The sequence below is a fragment of the Somniosus microcephalus genome, chromosome 20 (genome assembly GCF_052327205.1).
Source record: "Somniosus microcephalus isolate GS21.2 chromosome 20, FLI_Smic_1.0, whole genome shotgun sequence".
Lineage (NCBI taxonomy): Eukaryota > Metazoa > Chordata > Chondrichthyes > Squaliformes > Somniosidae > Somniosus > Somniosus microcephalus.
This window is the reverse complement of record NC_141006.1, coordinates 67,310,769-67,333,193: the sequence shown is the minus strand read 5'-3', so window position 1 is coordinate 67,333,193 and position 22,425 is coordinate 67,310,769. Positions and strand designations below refer to the sequence as shown.

Sequence of the window (22,425 nt, the reverse complement as noted above, 5' to 3'; positions counted from 1 at the left end):
AAGGGTAGATGCCAATGACGAAGTACAATACCGCCTTCAGTGTGCCAGTGCAGCTGCGCCTGAGGAAGAGAGTGCTTGAAGACCAGGACCTCAAACCCGGCACTAAGCTCATGGTCTACAGAGCAGCAGTGATACCCACCCTCCTGTATGCCTCAGTGACATGGACCATGTACAGCAGGCACCTCAAAGCACTAGAGAGGTACCACCAACGCTGCCTCCGCAAGATCCTGCAAATTCATTGGCAGGATAGGCGCACCAACGTTAGTGTTCTCGCTCAGGCCAACATCCCCAGCATTGAAGCTTTGACCACGCTCGATCATAGAAACATAGAAGATAGGAGCAGGAGTAGGCCATTCGGCCCCTCGAGCCTGCTCCGCCATTTAATGAGATCATGGCCGATCATCCAAATTCAGTACCTTGTCCCTGCTTTCTCCCCATATCCCTTGATCCCTTTAGCCTTAAGAAATATATCTAACTCCTTCTTGAATATATTTAATGAATTGGCCTCAACTGCCTTCTGTGGTAGAGAATTCCACAGGTTCACCACTCTCTGGGTGAAGAAATTCCTCCTCATCTCTGTCCTAAATGGCTTACCCCTTATCTTTAGACTGTGACTCCTGGTTCTGGACTCCCCTGCCATCGGGAACATCCTTCCTGCATCTAGTCTGTCTAGTCCTGTTAGAATTTTATAAATTTCAATGAGATCCCCTCTCATTCTTCTAAACTCCAGCGAATATAAGCCCAATCGACCCAATCTCTCCTCATACGTCATTCCTACCATCCCAGGTATCAGCCTGGTGAATCTTCGCTGCACTCCCTCCATGGCAAGAACATCCTTCCTCAGATAAGGCGACCAAAATTGCACACAGTACTCAAGGTGTGGTCTCATCAAGGCCCTGTACAACTGCAGCAAGACATCCTTGCTCTTGTACTCGAATCCTCTCGCTATGAATGCCAACATACCATTTGCCTTCTTAACCGCCTGCTGCACCTGCATGCTTACCTTCAGCGACTGGTGCACAAGGACACCCAGGTCTCATTGCACTTCCCCTTCTCCCAATCTATTGCCGTTCAGATAATAATCTGCCTTCCTGTTTTTGCCACCAAAGTGGAGAACCTCGCATTTATCTACATTATACAACATCTGCCATGCATCTGCCCAATCACCCAACCTGTCCAAATCATACTGGAGTTTCTCGGCATCTTCCTCACAGCACACACGCCCACCCAGCTTTGTTATCGTCTGCAAACTTGGAGATATTACATCTAGTTCCCTCGTCTAGATCATTAATATATATTGTGAATAGCTGGGGTTCTAGCACCGATCCCTGTGGTACCCCACTAGTCACTGCCTGCCACTCGGAAAAAGACCCGTTTATTCCAACTCTCTGCTTCCTGTCTGCCAACCAGTTCTCTATCCAAGTCAGTACCTTACCCCCAATCCCATGTGCCTTAACTTTACACGCTAATCTCTTATGCGGGACCTTATCGAAAACCTTCTGAAAGTCCAAATACACCACATCCACTGGTTCTCCCTTATCTATTCTACCAGTTACATCCTCAAAAAATTCCAGTAGATTAGTCAAGCACGGCTTACCTTTTGTAAATGTTGACTTTCTCCGATCCTGTCACTGTTTTCCAAGTGCACTGCTATTACATCTTTTATAATGGACTCTAGCATTTTTCCCACTACCGATGTCAGGCTTACCGGTCTATAATTCCCCGTTTTCTCTCTACCACCTTTTTTGAACAGTGGGGTTACATTAGCTACCCTCCAATCCACGGGATCAGCTCCAATGGATGGGTCACATCGTCCGCGTGCCCGATACGAGACTCCCAAAACAAGCGCTCTACTCGGAGCTCCGACATGGCAAGAGAGCCCCAGGTGGGCAGAGGAAACGCTTCAAGGACACCCTCAAAGCCTCCTTGAAAAAGTGCAACATCCCCACTGACACCTGGGAATCCCTAGCCCGAGACCGTACAAAGTGGAGAAGAAGCATCTGAAAAGGCGCCGAACACCTAGGGCTAGATTTTCCTGGAGCCGTCAGGCAGGGTTTCAGGCGTGTGGGGGGGGCGGGGGGGAAATCCCAAATTTGGGGGTCCCGACACCATCCCGCCCAGAACCCCGCCCCACGCAAGTTTCAGTGGCGGCGGGTACCCGCCCCGCACTGGGACCCGCCAAAACCAGGCGGGAAGGGATTAGTGCCAATTAATTGCCTGTTAACAGGTAGTTAACAGGCAGTTTTTAGCCTAATCCCTATTTTGAGGGGTTTAGTGTGGGTTTCCCGATGGCTCCAAACCACGCCAGGTTAGAGCAGGCGGGCCGTCGGGTTGAAGGAGTTGGAGGGGTCGCGATCGGCGCTCAGGTGAGTGATGGGTGCATGAGTGCAAAGGTAAGTGTGTTTGGTGTGTCTAAAGTGTGTAAAGAACTTTTACTTACCTGTACTTACCTTAACAGCCTTTCTTCCTGTAGGCGGCGGGAGCGCATCACTCAGCCGGAACTTAAAGCTGAACGGCTGTGATCTGTCAAAAGTGACAGCCTTCAGCTTTGAGTGCCGGTAGGAGTTCTAACTGAGTCTGCGTAGAAGGACTCAGCTTAGAACTCAGACTGTCAGTGTTTCACAGCTTCAAACAGCTGTGAAACGCTGATATTTCATCTGTCAAGAACTCTTGACAGATAAAATTGCAGTCTGTGACGTCACCTGTTGCCGGGTGGCTCTTAATTGGCCTGCTGAGCCCGCTGGGCGGGCTCAACAAGGTCAATCAAGGGGAAATCGCGTGGATTGGCCGGACGTCGATGTAGGCGGGTCAAAAACCCGAAAGTTGAAGTCCCGCCTTCTTCCCGACAGGTTCGGGAAAATCTACCCCCTAGTGTCTCTTCGCTGGGAGCAAGCGGAAGCCAAGCGCAAGCAGCGCACGTCAACCCAAGCACCCCACCCACCCACCCCTTCAACCACCGTCTTCCCCACCTGTGACAGAGACTGTAGGTCCCGCATTGGACTCATCAGTCAACTGAGAACTCATTTTTAATGTGGAAGCAAGTCATCCTCGGTTCCAAGGGACTGCCGAAGAAGGAAGAAGATATGTATAGTGAAACTGTAGACATGTACTTTTTGAACGTGTTTACAGTGCTGCTCTGGACAGTGACCAATGAAAATCTCCACCAACACCCCGCCACCCACGTATGTACACGTGGATCTTGGGGCATTGTCAAATTATTCCCGGTTGAAAATTCAACCACGAATCAGTAGCCAATACCATTTTTAGCAGTCAGTTCTAATGGTTTCCACTTTTTCTTCGACAGCACCTCCCAAACCCGCCACCTCTACCACCTAGAAGGACAAGGGCAGCAGACGCATGGGAACACCACCACCTTCAAGTTCCCCTCCAAGTCACACAACATCCCGACTTGGAAATATATCGCTGTTCCTTCATCGTCGCTGGGTCAAAATCCTGGAACTCCCTCCCTAATAGCACTGTGGGAGTACCTTCACCACACGGACTGCAGCGGTTCAAAAAGACGGCTCACCCCCACCTTCTCAAGGGCAATTAGGGATGGACAATAAATGCTGGCCTTGTTAGCAACGGCCATATCCCGTGAATGAATAAAAAAAATAGGTCACATTCATTTCAAAATTCTGTGGAATCATTGGCAAACAATTTAATTAACTAGGACCTCTACCCAGATTAAGCATAATTTACTGCAATGGCTGGCAAATTCTACTCAGTTGTTGTGCCCACGCTTATTAAACGGGGCCTCCTACTGGATTAAATGGTAAGGCACAGTTGTTTTTATTACAGTAACAATAGGCACTTCTGTAGCCCATCAGCATAGAACTGCTGGCACCAACGTGGTGGGCCGCGGAGTGTCAGGATTTGTGTTTGTGCCAGTGATTTCCTCCACATATCAGCAGAGGCAACAGAGGGGCACAATTCAGAAGGTGAATTAATTATCGGCCACTCATTGGTGGCATCTTGGGAGAGCCAAGGCCAGACACCTGGAGGCCGAATGCCTGCCTGCCCACCCGCTCTGCCAGGAAAGTGTTTGGTGCAGAAGCATAGAATTAAATTTAAACAAAAACACAGGCATTAAAAAAAAAATCCTGCAAGCCAGTAAGTAAGTCCAGACGCACAATGCCATCAGTAATTTAGTTTACCTCACAGCATTGTTGTCAATGGCTACCCTGACTTTGGTGCAGGAGCTCAAAGGAAAATGAAGCAGCCCTGTTGTATTTGGAGTAGAGTTGGCAACCTTCCAGGATTGCCCTGGAGTTTCCAGGAATAAAATATTAATCTCCAATACTGCTGCAAACAACTCAGGATAAAAATCATTGGGGAATTAAAAAAAAAAGTATATTTAATTCATTTTCTTTGAACACTTTCATTTATTAGCTATAAAAATATTGGAGATGGGGTATAATAAAAAGGCTGTTTGACTGACAGTCAGGAATCGCCCAATCAGGCAACAAGGACTAACTTATAAGCCCACACCAGATTCACCGGCTCCGGTTCTATTTAGCATCTGATGGGGAATGCTGCCAGTGGTTATGTAAATGGGGGTATAACGCAACTTGCCCAAAACTGCAGCTAATAAAAGCTTCAACCAACATTTTGCAAAGGACATTTATCTTTGTTTTGCACAATATGCTGCTGTTGGTAGCACAGTCTTGCTTAGTGTAATACCTGATGCTACGTGTTATGCTAATTCAATATTTTTATATTTCCTCCGTCATTGATTTTACTGAAGCCTCCCAGCGAGAAGTCAAAGACTAAAGATATTCTGCTTCCCCAACATTCATAGATCTTCATGACGGTAATCTGCATGGAGCATATGGCTCGCTGGGGGGTGTGGAGTGACTGATGGCTTCTTCCCTCTCCACAGTCTCTTACTTTCATTGCCAGGAGAGCTCACCTGACTGGAGCACCTTGGCCTCGTGCAGGCTTCAGCTGAACGGTGATGGTGGTGTCTGTTTCATCCAGTGGAGAAGGCATGTCTTCGTAATCGAAGGAGGGAGCTGCAGGGGTGAGGAAGTTCAGAGATATGATCAACCATTTTAAGCTGGGACAGAGACAACCCCAAAGACTGATTCAGAAAAGTGTCCAGAAGCAATCCAGGTTCAAACATATTAACACGTTGCAGACCATACGCGATATAGCACCAATTCCATTTAAGTATTTTGCATATTTTGTGCAGATGACATAACCAGGGCTCGTGGGTAATTATTGCAATGAGTTTTCCCCTGAAAATTAGTTTGATGAGAATGTTCGAAGGACAAACAGTCTAACACCACACAGCACACACTTGATGAATAAGAACAGTTACCACCTGGCTGCTTTTAGACCAGATAGTGGCGTTTTTGAGTGGTCTATCTGGAGATTTATGACCCGTGAATAGATCACCAAAAGTCTTTTTTTAAAATAACAGTCAGTGCAACACTGTAATGGTTATGTGACTGGACTCCTAATCCTGCATCTTGGGCTAATAATCCAGAGGACGTGAATTCAAATCCCACCAGGCAGGTTCAGAATTTGAATTCTGAAAATCTGGAATTAAAGAAGCTGGTTTCAGTAAAAGTGATCATGAAGCCGTTGGATTGTCATAAAAACCCAACTGGTTTGTTAATATCCTTCGGGGAAGGGAACCTGCCATCCTTACCTGGTCCGGCCTATATTTGACTCTAGTCCCACACCTCTCAATTCCCTTGTATTCCTGCACCATGACCACTCACTTGCCTCCCCTCCAAAATGCTCCTGTACTCCAGATCCCATCCCTCTCCGTTGCATTCATTTTACAAGCTGGAATTGACAGGTGGGCTTTGCAGCTGGAATATAATTATTTGCTATATCCTAGGCTTATCCTTACTATAAACCCATAGTCAGTATGATTTTACATATTGTGCTGTGTTCTGTCCTTCCACTTTATAACAATTGTTTTTATTTGCTCTTGGGATGTGGGCAACACTGGCAAGGCAGCAATTTTATTGCCCTACCTTATTGGCCTGAGAACATTAACAGTCAGTCACATACTGTGGGACAGCAGTCACATGTAGGCCCGACCAGGTACTTTCCCATCTCGGAAGGACATTGGTGAATCAGTTGTTTTTTTTCAATAATCTAACAGCTTTCATGGTAATTTTTTCTGGTGCCAGCCCACAAATTACCAGACTTATTGAATTCAACTTTGTCATGGTGGGATTTGAATTCAGGATCTCTGGGTTTCTAGTCCGGTACTATAACCGTGAGGCTACTGTCAATAAGCCAAACCTTGTCAAAGGCCTTTTCTGCATCCAGCAGTACCATCACGGTGCACTAACTCTGATTGAAACCGTGCAGGATATGCTCCAACAGTCAAACTGGGTTACCACGCTTAATTTAATCTTGTCTGAAATCAGTATTCCCCAGATTAAAGAACTGGTGTGTTTGAGGTAGTAATGGAGGTAATAAATAACAACATTTTCCCAGACTGCTCAACAGACTAATGGGGAAGTAGTTGTTGGGACCTGGCGTATTGGATCATTTTTACCACTGTCAACTTCCAAGAGCTAAGAAAGCAGTCCAACACTAGAGTAAAGCAGCACAGCCATCATCTCATCAGATGCGTTGCACAGCATGTGATTTGTAATACCATCTTCTCCTGATACTTTCTCACCCATCCTCCTTCGCCTAAGCTAGATTTCTGCAACAGGCTGGGCCATGGTAATGACATCACTTTCTAGTAAAACATCTGCCTTGTTGCTTGCATAATGTGTGTCCAGCTGTTGGAACACTTCTAGTTTCATTTCAATGTGGTTATCAACTTCTCTTTCCCAGCAGCTGTCAAATCATTAAGGTTATGATTTAATGTAGAGATGATATTTAAAGAGCTCAGCTTTTTCAGCGCCTGACTCAACACTCTAGCTAAGAGTATATAATATTGCTGTACCCTTTGTTTGTGCTAGACTGATCCTTGAAGATTTTGTGCCAGAGATGTGTAGAATCTTCCTGGAATTTGGCTTTGGGACAAAAAAGGTCCCTTTGGTTTTAGGGCCTCTTTTTAAAAGATGCGGGATCTTGGCTTGGAAACCATTCGAAGCAGTTTATGTCTCCTTAAGGGTCTACGGAATCTGTTTCTCTTAGCTTTAACAGTCTCCATACACATTGTGGTAGCCCAGATGCCCAGCCACTAGGTGCCTTTTTCATTTGCCCTGCTGCCTTCGCTGTTTTCATTTTTTCATTTGTAAGATACTTAGGAACATACAAAAAAGGAGGACAATAGAAGACCACCTGGTTCATCAAGCGTGTCCTACCCCAGTAACCTCTACCCATTAGTCTACAACAGACCCAGACATGACGCAAGGAAAACCCTAGTAGTGGAGAGCTTTGGGAACCCTAGTAGTGGAAAGCTTTGACTCTCTTACAATCTGTCGAGGGCCCAGGAGAGCAACAACTAAGGGAAACAAAAGGCAAAAAAAAAATGAAAATGAAATAGAAATATTAAAAACTAGCTGAAGTGCCCGGCGGTGCCGAGGCTTTTTCGAGGGAATGTTGTTGTTGGAAGAGAGAGAGAGAGAGCGACTGGGGGGAAGAGAGAGAGCGACTGGGGGGAAGAGAGAGAGCGACTGGGGGGAAGAGAGAGAGCGAATGGGGGGAAGAGAGAGAGCGACGGGGGGAACAGAGAGAGCGACTGGGGGAAGAGAGAGAGCGACTGGGGGGAAGAGAGAGAGCGACTGGGGGGAAGAGAGAGAGCGACTGGGGGGAAGAGAGGGAGGGGAGGGGGGGAGGGGAGGGAGGAGAGGGAGGGGGAGGGGAGGGAGGGAGGGGGAGGGGAGGGAGGGGAGGGGGAGGGGAGGGGGAGGGCGGGGAAGGGAGGGCGGGGGGGAGGGGAGGGGGAGGGCGGGGAAGGGAGGGGGGGAAGGGAGGGCAGGGGGAGGGGAAGGGAGGGCGGGGGGGAGGGGAGGGAGGTCGGGGGGGAAGGGAGGGCAGGGGGAGGGGAAGGGAGGGCTGGGGGAGGGGAAGGGAGGGAGGGGGAGGGGGAGGGCGGGGAAGGGAGGTCGGGGGGGGAGGAAGGGAGGGGGGGAAGGGAGGGGGGGGAGGGCGGGGGGGCAAAGGGGGGGGAGAGGGAGGGGAGGGAGGGAGGGGAGGGAGGGCGGGGGGGCCCCCCCCCCGAGGGTCGCCCCCCGAGGTGAAGACCGCCGATTGCGCGCGCCACCCGCCCCCCCGAGGGTCGCCCCCCCCCCCCCCGAGGTGAAGACCGCCGATTGCGCGTGCAGCAGGAGCTGAGACGCGGCGTCTCTCTCGGCCGGCGGGCCCGGTTGCCAGGGTAACCGTGACGCTGACCAAGCCAGAGAGAGAGACGCCGCGTCTCAGCTGCTCCTGCTGCGCGCGCGGCCCCCCACCCCCCCCCCCGAGGGTCGCGGCCCCCCCCGCCCCCCCGAGGGTCGCGGCCTCCCCCCCCCCCCCCGAGGTGAAGACCGCCGATTGCGGCTGTGGGATACGTCCGGCGGGCCCGGTTGCCAGGGTAACACTGGACGCTCAGCAAGCCCCGCCCCCCGGCCAGCCAGAGAGAGACAGCGCGTCTCAGCTCCTGCTGCGCGCGCACCCTAGCGGCGCTGGGCTGAGGCTCGGCCCTCCAGCCTTCGAGTGGGGCCGGGAGGTGCCTAGCTCGGGCGTGGGTGCGGAGGAGACGCCGAGGCTTCTAGGCCTACCTGGAAAAACTGGGAAAGGTAGGAAAATTAATGAGATTAGATAAGTTAATTACTTTCTAAATCATTTTTTTTTAAAACAATATGTGTTTTAAAAGCAACGTTTTTTTTAAGACGCAGAAAGCGGGAAAAAGAAAGGAAAAGTTTGGAATCAAGATGGCGGCGACTCACCTCGGTTCAGAACAATAAAGCCCGGCCACACACGCACCGATTGGCCCGGCGGCACACGCCAGCAACCTGGCGTACGATTGGTCGAGCTCGAGGTCACTCTGTCGCTAATGAGCGGATAATGAGATGTTAATGAGCGGAATGTTGAAGGTTTTTGGGATACCGCGGGCGCAATTTTAGCCCGGCCGAAATGCAAATACGCTTAAAACCGTCTCGGAAGCGTAAGCTTTCTTTGGAGGTAACGCGCGCGTAGGTACGCCCTGTAACTTTCGAGTGCATACCCGCAACGCACACGCGATGACAGACAGACAGATAGACAGATAGACAGAATGACAGAAGTACCGATTTATATATATAGATAAACCCCACACCTCTTCCATCATCGGTGTCTTGCTTTCTGTCGCTGTGCTCTTTCCCTCCATCAATCTCTCCTAATCACCTCCCTCCTTGCTTTCAAAGTCACCTGCTCCTCCTAAGCCTGCTCCACTCACTACACGCCATGTCTCAAATTATTCATGTGCTGTATTCCAAAATGTTATTTTCTGAAGGAAACAATATTTATTCTTCTTCCATCAGAAGAAAATATTCAAAAAATTATCAGGCACTTTTGCATATAAAATAGTCATTTTTGGTTCTTGTAGACACCAAATCATCATGTAAGAAATGGCTTTCTGCTACACATAATGATTAATAATAATCATTTTGCACATTTGCATTTATTGTTCTCTAAACCAAGTTGTCTCAGGTTGCTCACGGGATGTAGTGCCTGCAGTGAATGCACAAGTTTTAAGATAATAAACAGAAAAATATCCATTCAGCCTTCTGGACATTGCCAGCTGGGACACTAACCACAGACAAAACAATGGCCCAGAATTTGCTGGAGCGGGCCATCTCATGGCGTGTCCCGTTAGTTAGATGTTTTCCCTCACCCTACAGCTCAAAAATCTTTTGCACTGCAAGTTGCTGGAAGAGCGAGCTGATAGCGAGGGTAACGGGGTATCTGGGATCTCGGTGAACAACGGGACCAACTGTTTAGCTCCTTAACCAATGACATTTAAGGATTGAAAAAGAAACAGAGGAACAATGGACTAGGAGGGTGAATCAGAATCAAATCAGATAAAGAAAGAAATAAAGTTACGGACTGTCTATATGTGGTATAGTTTCTCTGGGATCATTAAGTGTACTTGGCTCCACATGCTAGAGTCAACATTGCAAATGGAGCGATACATGAACACTATTGGGGCAAAATTGGGTCGCGCCCCCTTTTAGCACACCTGAAAAAGTTAGCACCCCTGTGCCCAAAATTCACTGGTAGCGCCCTGCCTCCCTCTTGGGGTGCTACCAGTGAATATTGTGGTGTTACGTACTTCAGGCCTTCCTCCCCTTATTAAAGGGGAGGGGCCTTGCGCAGCGCGACCCAGGGCTCAGCTGGGCCACCAGGGATCGGAGTGCCGGCAAAAGAGCCCGGCACTCAAGAGGAGTGCCGGGCCCATGGGGGGGGGGGGGGTGGCGTCTTCACAGGAGGCCGGGTACGGCAACGGGGGCAGGTGCTGGCAGGTGGCCAGCAACAAAAATGGCCGCCCGGCAGCTCCCCTTTAATTTGTGCCGCCCCGGCAGCAGGTACGTCCCCCCTGACCCTATTGGACATACAGTCCGGTGGTAAGTCAGGGGGCGCTACCGATGATCGCAGCCGGGGCGCTGCGCACGGCGATGATGTCATCGCCGGAGGCGCAGCACCGCAGGGCGCTAACGGTTACCGCCACCACTAACCTCCCGCTGAATTTCGCGGGAGGCGTTAGCGGCACCGCGCCCGGGCGCTAGTTGCTTTGCGCAAATCAACCGAATTTTTCCCCCTATGTGCGATATTTCCCCTCCTGGCTTGGGTGTTATTTTCATACTGATGGAGGACGAGCGTAGCCATGTACCTTAGCAAGGGTGAAGAAAATGATCTACCACTGTAGGTTAGAGCGTTTTCCTTCAGTATGAGTAAGCTCTGCCAACATTTGTTGAACACTGACTCTCTTATAATCTGTCGAGGGAACAGAAGAGTGACAGCTCAGCGAAACAAAAAGCAAGAAGAATAAAATGAAAATGAAATAGAAATATTAAAAATAAACCGCATACCATGTCCATCATCAGCAGCCTATCTTTCTGTCGCTACGTTCTTGCCCTCTGTCAGTCTCTTCTAATCACCTCCCCCCTTGCTTTCAAAGACCTCCCAAGAATGCCTTGCCTTTGAGCTTCCCTCCCAACTTTTGTGCTCGCCCCCTTCCTCCTGCATTATGTTCACCTTTGTCTTTTTTCCTGTAAAGCACATCTCTCTGTACATGAGGAATGCTCGTTATTGCACTTCACATGCTGGGCGGGCAGCTCCCACTGAGATCCCTGCATCAATCCAGCAAGGATATGGCCACTTCTTTTTATAAATCAACCTAGGTTGCTTCTCCTCTCTTGTAGTTCAGCTAATTCTCCGTTTCAGGCCATTTATACAGCTGTTCTCAGCATCAATAATCTTATCCGTGGAGGTACTTGCCGTAAAGAATGACAGAAATTAGAATAAGTAATTGCTTTAAGCCTTAAGTAGGAGTGGATTATCTGCTAATACGTACAGCACTAATACCGAGATAGAACTTAGGCATGTGGGAATGACGGTATTGTTGCCTCGTAATATGCCATAGGGGTTAGGTTTAAAATAATACTGCTTTAAACCAGTGATTTTTTTTTTGACAGACTCCAATAGACTTTACCATCATCGAAAATAATCAAAATCCTTCAATTTTTTTGACAAGGTCACACTTCAGGCTCTCCCGTGTGACACGCCATTAATTTCAATGGAGTACAGTCACACCTGCAATACACATGTCCACCATTGGTAGCACTTTGGTAATCTTTCTCTTCACTCTGCATCTTGAATCCCACCCAACCTCTTCTGGTCACCATTGCTGTCTTCACTCCAAGTCCCCAGCCTGTTTTCTGAGCCCAACTTCTTCATGGTGTTTCTCATTAACTATTAAACTTTTCAAAAACAAAATGAATGTCTTATATATCACCCCAATATTAACTTAGCAAATAATTCTGTAGCCACTTTCTCCTACCAAATAATTAAATCCCCAGGTTGCTTCTCCTGATCATCCCCTGCTTCTCACCTTCTTGCATGCTCTCAGCGCCTCTATATCACTTTATTCCCACTGCTCGAATCCTCCCCACTCCCTAGCTCCTCTTTATGCCTCAAACAACATCACTAAAATAGATTGTCTGGTTATTTATCTCATTGGTGCTTGTGGGACCTTTCTGTGTGCAAATTGGCTGCTGTGTTTCCTACATTACAACAGTGACTTCATTTCAAAAGCCCTTAATTGGCTGTAAAGCGCTCTGGGACGTCCTGAGGTTGTGAAAGGCACTGTATAAGTGCAAGCTCTTTCTGTCTTTCTTTCTTGGCCCTGCTCCCTGCTCTTCAAAAACCTCGCCTAAAATACTGCCTCTGTACAGCTGCTCTGCTGCCTTCCCTTCTTCTGTCCCCACTACCGAAATATGCTGCTTCCAGCCAATGTCTTCCATGCCTGGCCCACTACCTCTGCTTCACCTTCAGCCCTAAAACCGCAGTGGCCACCATTCCCTCTGCCCCCACCTCATCAGTTCCATGGGCCATTGACCTCCCCCTCTACTTTTGCTCTTGTATTACTGGCCATTTAAAGCAGCAAAAACACCCAGCCCCACAAAAAAAAATCAATGACAGATCTATAGAAGGCACCAAGTGAAATACACATAAAAATGAATTACAGAGACGGGCCAGAAAGATACAGAAAACACACTAATGCGTGTCACAGATCACACAAGAGGCAAATAGCTGCATCAGACCAGGTAAATGTAATACACACACACAAAGAATAGGACACAGAAACACATCAGCCCAAACAAAGGCATACATCATAACAGACACATCAACTGAACATAGACACAAACATCAATATCACAGAGACAGACACACAAAGAAGGATCTTGATTTTTTTTATATTGCCTTTCATCTCCTTAGGGCACCCTAAAGTGCTTCACAGCCAATGAAGTATTTTTGAATTATAGTCATTGTTATGTAGGCAAACCCATCAACCAATTTTCAAGGTTCCACAAACAGGAATGAGTTAAATGACCAGATAATCTATTTTAGCGGTGCCGGTTGAGGGATAAATGTTGGCCAGGACACTGGGGAGAACTCCCCTTTCTCCTTCAAATGATGCCGTGGGATCTTTTATATCCACCTGAGGATGTAGATTGAGCCTCAGTTTAATGCCTCATCTGGTACCTCTGACAGTACAGCGCTCCCTCAGTGCTGCACTGACGTGTCAGCCAAAATTATGTATTCAAATCCAGGAGTGGGGCTCAAACCCATAACCTTCTGACTCAAGAAGCTATGGTGCTACCAGCTGAGCCACAGCTAATACAATAGAGTATATGCTGCCAGTGGTGAGCCTTGTCCCTTGGCTGCATACATTGAGGGGGCCGTAGGTGCACTGCCCATAATTCTCTGTCCACAACTCCTGGGCAATTCCCCAGCAAACCCACTATTTCCCAATACAGATGGGTGAGGTGCCTTGCCAGCCGCACGTACAGTACATGGAAAAGCAGCTCCTGAATATAATCTTAAAAGATAACATTAAATGAAATTTTGACATTTATATTGATATTTAATGATGCAATTTACGCTGCCTACATATAAAAAGATGCAGCCAGCTTTGCATACAACTACTGTAACAGCTACGTATTTAACCATCCCAGATCATTTTAAATATATATTTCAAATAAAATACAATGCATGAAATTACATGTCTTGAAATGCAGAGATATAATCTTATTCTCGCAGAAACTGCAGCAAAGCCTATCAAGGGTTTGAAATATAATGTACACAATCACACCTCCACCATTTCTCTCCTCCCTCCCACCGCCCACTTTAAATTAGTTCACCAGCAGCAACGAGTAATTATACATTACTTCACCAACCCCCAACAATCATCAAAATTTATATCAAGTAAGTGCATTTGTCAATGCTTTTCTTGTCGTGCACAGAATACCAATAACAGATGGTACGGATAAAAAGCAATTCGCATAATATGCCGGTCATTAAATTCTTCAGCGTTTTATACAGCGCAAAAATTTTCTCCAATTAAATATTGGGAAGACCGAGGCCATTGTTTTCGGTCCCCGCCACAAACTCCGTTCCCTAGCCACTGACTCCATCTCTTTCCCTAACATCTGTCTGAGGCTGAACCACACTGTTCACAACCTTGGTGTCATATTTGACCCTGAAATGAGCTTCCGACCACATATTCGCAGCATAACAAAGACCACCTACTTCCACCTCCGTAACATCGCCCATCCCTACCCTCGCCTCAGCTCATTCGCTGCTGAAACCCTCATCCATGCCTTTGTTACCTCTAGACTTCACTATTCCAGCGCACTCCTGGCTGGCCTCCCACATTCCACCCTATGTAAACTTGAGGTCATCCAAAACTCAGCTGCCCGTGTCCTAACTCGCACCAAGTCCCGTTCGCCCATCACCCCTGTGCTCGCTGACCTACATTGGCTCCCGGTTAAGCAGTGCCTCGATTTCAAAATTCTCATCCTTGTTTTCAAATCCCTCCATGGCCTCGCCCCTCCCTATCTCTGTAATCTCCTTCAGTCCCACAAACCCCCCGAGATATCTGTGCTCCTCTAATTCTGCCCTCTTGAGCATCCCTGATTATAATCGCTCAACCTTTGGTGGCCGTGTCTTCTGTTGCCTCGGCCCTAAGCTCTGGAATTCCCTGCCTAAACCTCTCTGCCTCGCTACCTCTCTCTCCTCCTTTAAGACGCTCCTTAAAACCTACCTCTTTGACCAAGCTTTTGGTCATCTGCCCTAATTTATCCTTATGTGGTTCAGTGTCAAATTTGTTGTCTTAAAATACTCCCGTGCAGCGCCTTTGGACTTTTTACTATGTTAAAGGCGCTATATAAATACAGGTTGTTGTTGTTTCACTGGCTTCATGGCATATGGTGAACCAGTTGTCTTCAAATTGTGCAAAGACTGGGTTCACTCATATGTGCAATGGATGTGTCAATATTCTCAGCTGGTGGATTGTGTCACCAGGGAGGAGCACACTGCCATTTGGATAGTCAGTGCTGAGCTCCCCAAATGGCTCATTTGGTGATGTCAGTGTATAACTGAGCCACACAGATCTGGAAGGTTGCATTCCTGGTCTGTGTTGAGGCAACTCTTTTTAGCAGAGGCAGCAGAACAATTGGTCTCAACATCCCAGAGCTAGAAAGGAAAAAAATATACTCCAGGTGGGATCCTGCTCCCGATTGTGATCCAGTGATACCCATTGGAACGTGCAGATGTGCGGATTTTGGTTTGGGACAGGATCAGGCATGGTTGTGATGCTCATTGCTGTGTTGTTTCCTATCTCCTTTCTCTTAGATCTAAAGGATTTGACAGGGTAGATAGAGAAAAATTATTTCCTCTGGTGGGAGAGTCCAGAATAAGGAGACATAACCTTAAAATTAGAGCTAGGTTGTTCAGGGGTGATGTCAGAAAGCACTTCTTCACACAAAGGGTAGTGGAAATCTGGAACTCTCCCCTAAAAAGCTTTTGAGGCTGGGGGTCAATTGAAAATTTCAAAACTGAGATTGATAGATTTTTGTTAGGCAAGAGTATTAAGGGTTACGGAACCAAGATGAATTTTTGGAGTTAAGATACAGATCAGCAATGATCTAACTGAATGGCGAACAGGCTCGACGGGCTGAATGGCCTACTCCTGTTCCTATGTTCCTTCCTATGCTCTTGCTTCCAGTCAAAGGAGGTTCTGACTTCAGCACTGCTGCTGTCTTATATTGGCTGACGGTCTCCCCAATTCTTTCTCCATTCCTCCTCTTTCCCCACTGAGATGGAGCATATAACACAAGGATCTAGTAGACTGGTGTCCCAGCATACCACAGAGCCTCGGGGCCACATATAGGGGTGAATTTGAACTCGGAGCACATTTGAGCTGAAACACCAAAAGTCAAGCTGCCCGACTGATAAATCCTCACACATTTCATCGGTGCTTGAACATAAGAACATAAGAAATAGGAGCAGGAGTAGGCCAATCGGCCCGTCGAGCCTGCTCCACCATTCAATAAGATCATGGCTGATCTGATCCTAACCTCAAATCTTCTATCACTCTCCATCCCACCCGAACCCATGTGATCTCCCGGGAGAGGCAAAAAACCAGATAAAAAACCCAATGGCCAATTTGGGAGAAAAAATCTGGGAAATTCCTCTCCGACCCATCTAGGCGATCGAAACTCTTCCAGGAGATCACTCTGTCCCTATATTTTCTACAGTACTTACCTGCTGTAAAGGCGATCTCCACCCCAGCCAGGAACAGGATTAAAACCATCTCCTGAAATCTAACACAGAATTAGAACACAAGAAGTAGGAACAGAACCAGGCTACACGGCCCCTGGGCCTGCTCCACTACCCACAGGGCCATGACCATTCCGAACCTAGACTCATGTCCAATTTCCTGCCCGCTCCCCATAACCCTTAATTCCCTTTACTTCTAGGAAACTATCTATTTCTGTTTTAAATTTATTTAATGATATAGCTTCCACAGCTTTCTGGGGCAGCAAATTCCACAAACCTACCACCCTCTGAGTGAAGAAGTTTCTCCTCATCTCAGTTTTGAAAGAGCAGCCCCTTATTTTAAGATTATGCCCCCTAGTTCTAGTTTCACCCATCATTGGGAACATCCTCACCGCATCCACCCGATCAAGCCCCTTCACAATCTTATATGTTTCAATAAGATCGCCTCTCATTCTTCTGAACTCCAATGAGTAGAGTCCCAATCTACTCAACCTCTCCTCATATGACCACCCCCTCATCCCTGGGATTAACCGAGTGAACCTTCTTTGTACTGACTCGAGAGCAAGTATGTCTTTTCTTAAGTATGGACACCAAAACTGTATGCAGTATTCCAGGTGCGGTCTCACCAATACCTTGTACAACTGCAGCAATACCTCCCTGTTTTTATATTCTATCCCCCTAGCAATAAAAGCCAACATTCCATTGGCCTTCTTGACCACTTGCTGCACCTGCATACTAACTTTTTGAGTTTCGTGCACCAGGACCCCCAGATCCCTTTGTACTACAGTACTTTCCAGTTTCTTGCCATTAAGATAATAACTTGCTCTATGATTTTTCCTGCCAAAGTGCATAACCTCACACTTTCCAGTATTGTATTCCATCTGCCAAATCTCTGCCCACTTACTTAGCCTGTCTATGTCACTTTGCAGGTTTTTTATGTCCTCCTCACTCACTACTTTCCCTCCCATCTTTGTATCATCTGCAAACTTTGATATGTTACACTCGGTCCCCTCCTCCAAATCGTTAATATAGATTGTAAAGAGTTGGGGACCCAGCACTGACCCCTGCGGAACACCACTAGTTACTGATTGCCAGTCTGAGAATGAACCATTTATCCCAACTCTCTGCTTTCTGTTAGAGAGCCAATTCTCCACCCATGCCAGAATATTACCCCCAATCCCGTGATTTTTTATCTTGAGCAATAATCTTTTGTGTGGCACCTTGTCAAATGCCTTTTGGAAGTCTAAATACACTACGTCCACTGGTTCTCCTTTATCCACCCTGTATGTTACTTCCTCAAAGAACTCAAGCAAATTTGTCAAACATGACTTCCCCTTCATGAAACCATGCTGAGTTTGTCCTATTAAATTATGTTTATCCACATGTCCCGTTACTGTCTCCTTAATAATGGACTCTAACATTTTACCAACCACAGATGTTAGGCTAACAGGTCTATAGTTTCCAGCCTTCTGCCTACTACCCTTTTTAAATAAGGGTGTTACATTAGCAGTTTTCCAATCTGCCAGGACCTTTGCTGAGTCCAGGGAGTTTTGGAAAATTATTACCAATGCATCCACAATCCCTACCGCCACTTCCCTCAAGACCCTAGGATGTAAGCCATCAGGTCCAGGTGATTTATCCGGCTTAAGTCCCATTATTTTACCAAGTACCACTTCCTTAGTGATTTTAATCGTATTTAGCTCCTCCCCCCCCTTGAGCCCCCTGTTTGTCCAGTGTTGGGATATTCTTAGTGTCCTCTACCGTAAAGACTGATACAAAATATTTGTTCAGCGATATTGCCATCTCCATGTTTCCCACCATTAATTTCCCAGTCTCATCCTCTAAGGGACCAACATTTACTTTAGCCACCCTTTTGCTTTTTATATAACTATAGAAACTTTTGCTATCCGTTTTTATATTTTTTGCTAATTTACTTTCATAATCTATCTTCCCTTTCTTAATCAATCTTTTAGTTATTTTTTGCTGTCCTTTAAAGACTTCCCAATCTTCTATCTTCCCACTAGATTTGGCTACCTTATATGCCCTTGTTTTTAGTCGGATACTATCCTTAATTACTTTACTTAGCCACGGATGGCTATCTTTTCTTTTACACCCTTTTTTCCTCAGTGGAATATATTTTTTTTGGAAGTTGTAAAATAACTCCTTAAATGTACACCACTGATCATGTACCGTCTTACCCTTTAATCTATTTTCCCAGTCCACTCTAATCAATTCCGCTCTCATACCTTCATAGTCTCCTTTATTCAAGCTCAGCACGCTTGTTTGAGATCCAACCTTCTCACCCTCTACTTGAATATGGAATTCAACCATGTTATGGTCACTCATTCCAAGGGGATCCTTTACTAGGACATTTTTAATTAATCCTGTCTCATTACACAGGACCAAATCTAAGGTTGCTTGCCCCCTGGTCGGTTCAGTTACATACTGCTTAAGAAACCCATCCCTAATACATTCAATGAACTCATCCTCAAGGCTGCTCTGCCCAGTTTGATTTGTCCAGTGAATATGATAGTTAAAATCCCCCATAATTATAGCTGTTCCCTTATTACAAGCCTCAACTATTTCCTGATTAATACTCCGTCCAACAGAGTTGCAACTGTTCGGAGGCCTATAGACTACGCCCACTCGCACTGGCACTTTGTGCACATTTAGAGTGGCAGTTCAAGGCCGGTAAACATAACAGAACTGTGAAGCCATGGGCAGGTTTTATTTCACGCAAGCCTCAAGAGGGTTCTCACTGTAGAAATACATCAAGTGCAAGTTTCAAACTTCCTAAACAGTTTTAAATCACTGCTGAAAAGAATGAGGCATATAATGTAACAGTGTTAAAGTAATCTCTCCCTGTAAAATAATTAAAGCAGTGTAGGCATCAGGAGTAAGACTGATGTGGATGGGAGCCATAACCAAGCTGCAGTGGAGGTACTCCTGGGCATCGTGACTAAGTTACGATTTTGCTACATCTGGTGTACCCAAAAGATCTCCCTGTTGCGTTTATTTGGATTGGTCTTTTTAAAAAGTCCCCCCCCCCGCCATCCCCACTCACACCCTTGGGTAGAAATGAATAAACTCAAATTGGAAAAATAAATGTAATCCAAAATGATCCATTGGACGCTAGGTATGCCCATTGCTAGGTGACAGACTTATTTGTCAATCCAGGAGAAAAGCGAAGGAGAAAGCACATTTCTAGATGAAGGAAGAAAAACTCACACTAGCAACTATTTTCTAAATTACAGTAAATATTATTCATACCAATAGCAATGCAACATTGGGAGTTATGCATTGTAATAAATATGATGTTCTGATGCTCTGAAGTACTTCATTATTTTCACCTCAACACCTCTTAAGATTGCTGACTGCATGGCACAATCATCATTCTCACCTCTGCAGGAACATTATGCATGCCATTACCAGTTAATAAATCTTGGTTTCAATTTCCAAGCACAAAAGCAATGACTATTCACAAAATCCACCAGATGCAACATTTAATGTCTTCATAATTCAGTTTTATTTTTATTTTTGCAGCTTTGGTTTAATCTGCTGACTTAAAAAAAGTGATCAAGTTAGGGTCTTTAAATGGTCATTTAATGATATTTAATTATATTTCTGCTAACAATGTTCCTTTTATTGTGGACGGTCATTAACAACAGTTTGGAATAACCTTGCCTCTCAAAAATCAAACAACGCATTATTTCTCAGTAAGATCTCTACCTATCTCAGTTTCAGAGTCTAGTACAGCTCCAGTTCCTGCACCAACCATCCTATCCTTACTGGTGTAGGGCCAAACACGACAGTGCAGGAAACGACACAGCTTGAGAGGAGTGAGAGAGAGATGATCAGGGAAAGAAGGGAATAAGGATTAGGTGATGCCACACTGAGCTTTCAAAAGCCTGCAGATCGTATGCTTGAGAATGCAACGTTGGTGCTGAATTCGGGGTATGTTTTGCACTGTGGGATGATGCCCATAAGGAAAGTAGGTTGAAACTTTCAGCCAGGAGAAAGAGGAGACTTCCGATCAGCTGGAGTTGGATTTGAAGTCAGGTCCTGGAGGCATTTGGAGAGTATGTCAATCCACAGTGGCACTCAGTCACACTACTAAACATTTTATATTAAAATTCTGAGTAGGACAAATCTGTGCTCCTTCTTCTAAATTCTAATATTCCTTATAACAGATGGTGCTAGCTCATCCTTCATAAGAGAATGAAGTAGAGTAAATATCCCATATGCTACTTGTCCTATTACTGTCGTATTACATTACCTGATGTGTAACATGAAGCATGGAACACAAGTTCAACATGAGCAGGAGTTTGTTAAGAAATCCATGATTGATCTCCTGGTTTAAAGAAACATTTTGAGACAGAATATTCAAATCGCAGATTCGTTCCACAACAATGACATCGAACATACAGCTCAAAAACAGGCCTTTCGGCCCGGCTAGTCTGTGCTGGTGTTTATACCCCACGAGTCTCCTCCCATTCTATCTACCTCATCCCTGCCTTTCAGCATAGCTTTCTATTCCTTTTTCTCTCCTGTACTTGTCAAGTTTCCTTTTGAAAGCATCTAAGCTATTTGTCTCAACCACTTCCTGTGATAGCAAGTTCCACATTCTAACCACTCTCTGAGTAAAGAAATTTCTGTTTATTTCCCTATTGGATTTATTAGTAACTACCTTGTGGCCCCTAGTTTTGGATTCTCCCACAAGTGGAAACATTCTCTCCACATCTACCCTGTCCAACCCATTCATAATTTTAAAGACCTCTATCAGGTCACCTCTAAGTCTTCTCTTTTTGTATGACTAGGGGTGACTTTCCATGGGATTTTCTCACATGTCTGCTGTAACTTGGCAGAAGAGGCGATGAAACTCCAGAAAAACTGTGATTGAGTGGGAAATTCAGCACCACTGCTTATAGAACAAGCTGAGAGGGATAAATTTAGACAAAACTAGTTATCTCCATGGTATAAAAACAGAAAAAGTTTGAAAACACTCAGCAGCTCACGCAGCATCTGTGGAGAGAGACCTATAGGGTTAATGTTTCAGGTTGATGACCTGCTGAGCAATGTTCCCTCTAAATTTTTATTTGTGCACGGTACCTTTAAATTTGCTGAGCGCCCAACGGCTTGTGAGCGGCCTGCGCAGTACCTTCCCAATTGCTGCCCAGCCGCGCACGCACGCTGCTTAAGGAGAACATTGCTGCGGAGTGTTTCCAGCATTTTCTGTTTTTATTTCAGATTTTCAGCATCCGCAGTATTTTGCTTTTGATCTTCATGGTGTTGGTACTGCACACATTTTTTTTTAAAGAATTGGAATTGTTTAGATCTCAGCAGCTACCCCTCTTGTTCATTAACCGAGCCCCAGACTTCAACTTAGTTACAATTTCTTTTAAAATGTGAATTTTTAAATTGTTTAACACTTACTTTGTTAAACTTCAGTTAAATGGGTCGAGCCATTTCAACTTGCTTCAATTTTCACATTTTGATGTATAAGTATAACGAAAGATGCTTCCTGTGTTTCTTGGCGAAGGTAATGGACCAAAATTTGCTGTCAAAATAATGGTGAAGCTAAGGGTGCTCACCGTTATTTATGCGCAAATGGTACAGCAGTTTCAGGCGAGGGGCAGATGCGCAGTTAAACGGGGCAATCCAAAAGTTGCTGTCCGAGTTGAGCCACTCCACCATTAGCTTCGCGAGAACAGCATCTTGCTGTCTGCCTCACCATTGAAATGCATTGAATGGCGTGAAGTTGCTGTATTTGCGCGGTAGAATCAAACTAAACTCACCACAGAAAGTTAAGTCTTGTCATTTCAAGTCTAAGTACCCTTTTAAAGATATGATAAATGTTAATTACTGCCAATCAACCTCTCTGGCATTGAAAATTAACTATTACAAGTGTGGAGTCTCATTCCTTCAGGTTTTAATTGTTGTTGGAGATTATAAAAACTTAAAATTCAAAAATTTTTTTTTTTTTTTACTTTTCCTTTCCATCTCTTTATTCTCTCTCTTAATCCAATCTTTCTTTCCCTCTCTTTATTTCTCTGTCTGTACCTAATTTGATATGTGGAGAGAGATGGTAGAAGACACTAAAAGCAACCCAATAATAGATAATCAAGGGGCTATTGGGGTGGGGGGGGGGAATTTAAACAATCACTATCACTAGAGAGAAAGTACTAGACTAACTAATGG

At 45.8% G+C, this 22,425-nt stretch overlaps 1 protein-coding gene across 7 annotated transcripts in view; it reads right to left on the bottom strand.

Annotated features, from left to right (window-relative positions):
• Positions 1–22,425, bottom strand: part of ptprub (protein tyrosine phosphatase receptor type Ub) — a 1,172,978-nt gene that overhangs the window by 186,774 nt on the left and 963,779 nt on the right. For all 7 annotated transcript variants that reach the window (XM_085962902.1, XM_085962905.1, XM_085962901.1 and 4 more), the window contains one exon: positions 4,913–5,015. In XM_085962902.1, the coding sequence (XP_085819028.1) occupies positions 4,913–5,015 (103 nt within the window). The remainder of the gene's footprint in view (positions 1–4,912; positions 5,016–22,425) is intronic.